Below are 7,743 nucleotides of genomic sequence, written 5' to 3'. Positions count from 1 at the left end.
AAAAAGAGAGAGGAGCAAAAATAGAAAAAGAGGAAGAAAGAAAAAGAAATGTTATTTGTTTCAAACGAAATAAGAAGTATCAGTATTTCTTGGAAGAGAACATTCTAGACACTTCAGAGACTTTAGTGAAAGTATTACGTATAACTTGTTCGTAGAATTAACCACTTTTTATAAAGGCGAGTCACCACTTTTATAACGGGTTGATTCTATCTTATTTACAGAGTGATTATTGTCCTGAGTAGACTTTTCTAAGTCCACGTCGGCTTGCCACCAATATATAAGGTTGTGTTGGATAATCTGGTGTAGAATGTTTTTGACTTGGAAAAGATAATAAATATAGATGTTTACTGAGTAGAAATCTATGGGGATAAACCATTCACTTATAACATAACAATAAGTGTTACCACAATCCATAAATCTTAACTCAGGTTGCGTAAACACCGTGATGAATTATACACCAAGACGCTGAAAGGTACATGTTGAAAGGTCACCGCTATAATAACAGTTTCATGGATACAGAAATAAATCTCATTAACAGGTTGAAGAAAATGAAGAAAGAGAAACTATTTACTAAATTAGTTTATTTACGTACATTTAATATTTACAGTACATTTAGAAGTTAAAGAAAATTGTCGTAGAGAGTTACGACATAAAATTTATATTAACTAATTCTTCCATACTAAACAAACAGAGTTTTACACAACGATTCAAAATAGTCTTGTTGGATTTAAGTAATAGAGATGGCATAAAAATAGCCAATATCTCAAGAGCGGGAGTGTCGTGGAAATGAGGGACAACCAACGAACACTGAGGGTGAGTGTCGTGGAGTCTAGTGACAACCAACGATCCCTGATTAATTTTTATCTCACTGGACAAGGTATAGGCATAGTTCAGAAGATTTAGGTCATGTTAATATTCACCCATTTTATATATATATGTATGTATAATATATATATATATATATATATATATATATATATATATATATATATATATATATATATATATATATATATATATATATATATATATATATATATATATATATATATATACTAGCAGTATCGCCCGGCGTTGCTCGGGTTTGTAAGGGAAATAACTATATAAGCATTTTTAGAGAGTTATAGCCAAAAATAGCCAAAAAATGCATTAAAAATTGAAAAAAAATTAAGGTAAATTTTTTTTTAAATCGTTGACACATCGTAGATATTTTTAGAGAGTTACTTCCCTTATATAAAAGCGAAAAAAATGCATTAAAATGGAAAAATATGATGGTAAATTTTTTTTAAATCGTAGACTCATCGTAGACGCACGCTAATACCCAGAAGGGCTCGATATGAATCACGACTATAAGATACCTGCTTTTGGTTAAACTGCACCGCAAAATGTGGGAGTAGTTAGGTATGTAAATCGTAGGAGACAGACACACAACTTCACTCTTATATAAAGATGCTTTTTTTTTTTCAGTCATAGAGTTAGATTTATGAAGGTCTTCAGTAGAAAATCCTTCGAATTCTGACTCGCTGCTTGATATAATGAAATTCGTATCCATTTTTTGTCAGAATTACAAATTTTGAAAACACAATAGGAACAAATTTCGGAAAAAAATCTCCCATAATTCACGGAATTAAAATTACACTTCGATTTTTGTACAAAACTGTAGTTGAAGTGTTTACGAAGTATAATACGTGTTTTCACGAATGTACTAAAGAGATTTGCTCTGATATTCTCATTTAAATGTGAATAGGTAAATTCGGGCGGCTTGGTAACTATATATAAGTGTCGTCTGTTTATACATAAACACTGTTTCATACTGCAATTATATATACATATATCTATATATAATATTATATAATAAAATATATACAGAGTAAAATAAAAACCAATTTACCTTTTCTGTCCGTCCGTGTGTCTTTGCAAATGTGTTGGAATGATAAGTGAGTTGAGTTTTGGCGCCTTTTTTACTAATAACAAACACACACGTGTTTGTATGTAGTTGTATGTGTATGTAGTTGTATGTAGTTGTATATGTATGTGTATGCGTGTGTGTGAGGAATGACACACACACACTCACGCACGCACACATGTACATCAATGCTTTCGGAGTGATATGTTAAAATATTGAGTTTTCTCGAATTTTGTCTTAATTGGTGGTAAAATTGAAAGAAATTTTTTATGGCATCACCCACTGAAGTACTCTGAAAAATCTTAGGTAAATTCTAATTGAAGAAATTGTGTGAGGAGTAAATGGTTATGTATTTATTTGTTTCTGTTTGCTGTGTTTTTTTATTTTTTGAGTAGTGGTTTAAATACTTTCAGTTTAGTCTTCCTCAAATCATTTTATTCGTTGCACACTGTGTGTGTGCGTTTGCATGTGGTGTAAACCAGACTAAGAAAAGCATTTGACACACACACCAGAATGTGAGTTTTCTGTAAATTTTGCTTAATTGGAGTTTAAATTTTAAAAACTGGACCTGGCATGACGCGATGCATTCTACTCTTAAAAATGCTAGGTAAATTGTAATTGAAGAAATCCTATATTGTAGATTTCTATAACTCCCAAAGGGAGGCAGATAAAATCTGCCTTTTATAATAAGAGATATATATATATATGTATATGTATATATATATATGTATATGTATATATATATATATATATATATATATATATATATATATATATATAAAAATTTATATATATACACACATATATATATATGTATATATATATATATATAAGCATGTATGCATGTATGTATGTGTGTATGTGTGTATGTATGAATATATGTATACATACATATATGTATATTCATTTGTAATATATATGTATACTCATGTGTATATATATGTGCATACATATAAAATCACACATACACATATACATACATACATACATACATGTATAATTGCATAAGTTGGAGTAACAAGAAGGAATACGAAGGCACATTTATTGGTAAACCCTGCAATTGTTTCTACGCACTGCAGTCTTTCATTTTGGCAGGAATTTGGTTACGCAAACATTTCTCTGCATTGAGAATTCTTGTTGTGTCAACGGGTCGTCTGCATGTAACATTATTAAGATATAGTCACATGACGATTGTTCCTTGTGGTACTCAGTTGTGAATAAAATATTGATTAATTGATATAAACTGGTATTAATAAAGGAGTATTGAGGCAAAGGAACATGTTAATTATATATAAAGAAAATTATAATCTAAGCAGTTTTTTTTTATAAGTAATGAATATACCAGTATAGTATGAATTTATAGAGATACAAAAATTAGAATTAATTTTATAAATAAAGGCTAATTATAAAATAATAAAGAAATACAATAAAATGATCAGGTAGGGCAGAACACCATAGAAAAGGGAATAAAATAACTTAATTACCAATACTATGGTAAAGTATATGTAGCTTATTAACACCAATAGAGAAGATTTTTAGAAAAAGTATAATAATTCAAAATATATTAGACTAAAAATTATATATTTACTTATTTAGCTAATATCAATAAAAGACTGATGTTTGATGTCAGCTAAATGAATATTTAAGTTACGGAACAATCATCTTTTATACTAATCTTTTTTTTATAAATTAAGCGTTATATCATAGATTTAAGAAGTTAATATTGTTACTTCCTTCATGATATTTATAGTTTCTTAGTTGTACTTGTTTAGAAGGGTTATTTATATAAAGGCCCTTGTCAATACTAAGATCAGGAGGGTCGAGCCATTTAAGAAAGAGATAAATCAAGTAATTTCTAAAGATCATTTCAAACAATATTGTCTTATTGTATAAAGTTAAAATTTAGGGTAATCAAGATTATTAAGAATGAAAATTTAACATAAGGATAAAACTTCTTTGAATATTTGGAGTACCGTAAATCCTCGAGTATAGTCCGTCCTTGAGTATAACACGCAGGTTTTTTTTTTTGGGGGGGGGGCTGTACCTTTGAAAAACCTAAACCTTGTGTATAATATGCACTCCTTCTCTAACTTGAGTCAAGGAGGTCTATATAACGTCCTTGGTTTGTAAAAATGTATATGGTAACGTCCTTTATTATTATTGTATATATAACATAGTGCGAACCTGTAGTATTTTTGTGCATTTTGTTTGCAGAAAATAAAGAAATAACAGTAATAACGTTTAATAAATGTTGCTTACTGTAATTTATGGATGATTCTTTTATGACTTCATTGCTTTCAACTTTAAGGTATTTTCACGCCCGACATCACAAAATAGGTCTGATTAAACATAGCCGGAGAGAAAATAGAAACTCGGACATAGCTTAGAAAATAATTTTTATTTTTAACCTCGTATATAGTACGCACTAGGTATTTTGACCTTTAGATTTTAGGGAAAAATGCGGATTATACTCGAGGATTTACGTTATATACCAAAGTTTTACCACAATAGAGAGAGAGAAGAAAATTGCATTACTTTTGAATATTCTTGTTGCTTATTTTGATTTTAATCACCTTACTTTGAAATTGTATGGATAATACCGTACTAAATTCTGGTCCCTCAACTTAAGTACCATATTCATGTGAATCTAAATTTTTTCTGAACTCATATATATATATATATATATGAAAAAACAAGTCAAAAATAGAAAATGCTAAGATGATTTTATAGTGAATCTTTCAGTACCGGTTTCGGTCATTTTGAGACCTTTTCAACTGTAACGATTAAATAATTAAATTTAGAAAAATTAGAAGAAAAGTTTTTTTAAAAGAATATTTCTGTAGTAGTGTTCAGATATAAGTAGCATTCTGCCTTTCTCTGACTCCCTTGTTTGCACTTGTGTGTATATATATATATATATATATATATATATATATATATATATATATATATATATATATATATACATACATACATACATATATATACAAATGTGTTCTTGTGGGGTCTCAGTCGTGATGGCTAAATTCTTCAATAATTAAAAGCATATTAATTATACAATAAAACATTTACTTACAAATAATTTGAAGATAATTCCTCCTCAACATCCTGTCTGTTTTCTAGGTAGAAATGGCTGTCAAGAGCAAGATGTTACTTGTTTGAATTTATCTTCTTAATGAAGTATAATCATTAGATGAACTTCGTATCGATTTATCACTATTAGCTGGCATTGTATTCCACAAGTGAAGTGTTTGTATCTATTCAATACACTTTATAAAGATACTCCGGGTGAAAAGGTACCGACTTAACGATTGAGAGGGCATAAGATCACCAGATGATACATATAAATATATATATCTGTGTATGTGTGTGTGCGTGCCGGTCTGTGTGTATGTATGTGCATGTACGTGTGTGTATGTGTGTGTGCTTTTGCCTGTGTATGCGTATGCATGTTTATACTACTACACAAAAATACCAACAACTTTATCAAAAACAATGAAAGCAACCATTAATAAATTTCGTATCTAAAGACTTTGCCGTTTTTCATTCTTTTAAAAATTCCAATAATTCTTAAATGTGACATTTCCTGCTGTGAGTTGAAACTAAAGGGTCGCACTCATTAATAAAGTATATTTCCACTTCCGTTATTAAAATAATGACAGCTATTTCATGCCAACTTATATCGTACACCATCAGCTGTTTTAAGATCGTCAAAAAATGCGAGCTCCTTCAACATGTAACAATTACAACCTCAGATAAAACATTTCTTCTTGCTTTGGACTCGGAAACTAAAGTCTTGAAATAATTATCTCTTCTCATCTCACGTGTAGTTTCCAAACAGTCATCCCTTTGTCACACACATAATGATAAGGAATATCAATATGCAACCGGCGTCTTGTTATTTTGTATCATTTACTAAGGACAAACCATGATGGTAGAGGCGTGTTACGACGGGCAGCTCTTCTCTCTCTCTAACGCTTCTTTCTCATTACTTTCTCTGTAAAAGAGAGATTCTTGCTGTTGCACTGGCAGCGAGTATAACAGCATGGGGTCTGTTATATATTTTCATCAAGTACAACTTCAACGTCCATCTTCCTTTTACTTATATTAAATTTAATGTTTTTGTGGCTTGCAGGCAACAATAGAAACTAACCCGAAAGGTCAACCGACCACCTCTAAGCATTTGAATTTTCGAATTGAGATTTTGATAAAAAGATAGGAAAATCGAAAGTGTTGGCATTGACAACTTTCAAAATATTTGGTGTTTTCATTTGACGTAATGCACAGAGAAATCACGCCGGCATTCAACAGTTTCGAAGAAACTAGACCAAATTCTTAGCTTCTTATTAGTAGTAGAATAATGATCCAAAACAAAAGATTAATAGACGACTCATCAACATTCATTAAATACTACATAAAATATCCGATATCCAACGACCAAATATTCACGAATGAGAGTTTAGTTTAGGAATATTGATTGTTAGGTATTATGTGGGTCAAAGTTAGTTAAATGAAAGCCTTGTAACTAACAACACTGTTGATCATAAAATCTGTATGAAGTGAATAATAAATAGCCTTCTTAATTGATTAATATCGTCAATTAATCAATGAATATCTGTTAAATGTAAGAAAAAAAAAACAGAGTCAATATCTGTTAATTGCAAATACAAAGACAGAGTCAATCCTGGGTTTATACCATACCATTGTAAAAGAATATATTGAACAGAGGACGTTTAACATTATTGATATCGCCTAAGTGTATCTCGGAGTTGTAAACCAGAACAGGATACTGCAAAACAGGTGAACACACTTTAATATATTGTAGTAATAAGGTGACGAGCTGGCAGAGTCGGCAGTGTGATGGACAAAATACTTCGCGGCATTTCGTTCGTCTCTACGTTCTGAGTTCAAATTCCACCAAGGTCGACTTCGGCCTTTATCGTTTTTGGGAATCGATAAAAATAAGTCCCAGTTGAACACGGGGATTCATGTAGTCGATTTACCTCCTCCTCCTCCGAAATTGCTGGGCTTGTGCCACAATTTGAAACCAATATACCTTAGTGACAATGGCAGCGAATGGATAGAAAACGATGAGTTAATGCCCGTTATCACATTCCTCTACGTCTGCATTTCAAATTTGGTCGAACTCGATTTTATCATTTATCCCAGCAGAGTCGATAAAATAAGAATCAGTCATACAGTTCAAACGGCTGTTGCCAGTTCATGCATGCATGCATGCATGCATGCATGCATGCATGTATGTATGTATGTATGTATGTATGTATGTATGTATGTATGTATGTATGTATGTATGTATGTATGCTTGTATGTATGTATGCATGTATTTATGCTTGTATGTATGTATGTATGTATGTATGTATGTATGTATGTATGTATTATGCATGTATGTATGCATGTATGAATGAATGTATGTATGTATATATGTATGTAGGTACGTATGTGTGTATGTATGTCCTTTCTGTATTTAATCATTTAAATTCATCCCCTGAAAAAGGAACTTGTTTCTAACAAATTGACAAAGCTCCATGTTGGAATGTAGATAACGAAAGCAATGCCGCATTTTAAACCTGAGAAAAGTCTTGCATAGTTTCGCTGTTCCGTTTATAGATTGTATTCGTAAAGTGTCAATCAATCTGTTGGTTTCTTTTTCTGAAAATCTAAGCTTATCCAGACTGACAGATAAGTATTTATTTTCGAAAATCAAGTGCTCCCGTTATTATTGGGATAAATGTAAATTTGTAATCCGGATATACAAGTTGGAGGTTTCGGAGCAGTTGTCCATAGTTATCTTCTTTCTCTTTAATTTTCAAAGAGAT

At 30.8% G+C, this 7,743-nt stretch overlaps 1 protein-coding gene across 1 annotated transcript in view; it reads right to left on the bottom strand.

Annotated features, from left to right (window-relative positions):
- LOC118766702 overlaps window positions 1-5,086 on the bottom strand; it is a 24,829-nt gene extending 19,743 nt beyond the window's left edge. Inside the window, exon 1 of the mRNA XM_036510350.1 lies at window positions 4,983-5,086. Within this exon, the coding sequence (XP_036366243.1) occupies window positions 4,983-5,013 (31 nt within the window). The 5' untranslated portion in view covers window positions 5,014-5,086. The remainder of the gene's footprint in view (window positions 1-4,982) is intronic.
- Between the last annotated feature and the right edge of the window lie 2,657 nt (window positions 5,087-7,743).

This window comes from Octopus sinensis, linkage group LG17 (genome assembly GCF_006345805.1).
Source record: "Octopus sinensis linkage group LG17, ASM634580v1, whole genome shotgun sequence".
In the NCBI taxonomy this organism is placed as follows: Eukaryota; Metazoa; Mollusca; class Cephalopoda; order Octopoda; family Octopodidae; genus Octopus; species Octopus sinensis.
The sequence above is the reverse complement of the archived record's forward strand: the minus strand, read 5'-3'. Positions and strand labels throughout refer to the sequence as shown.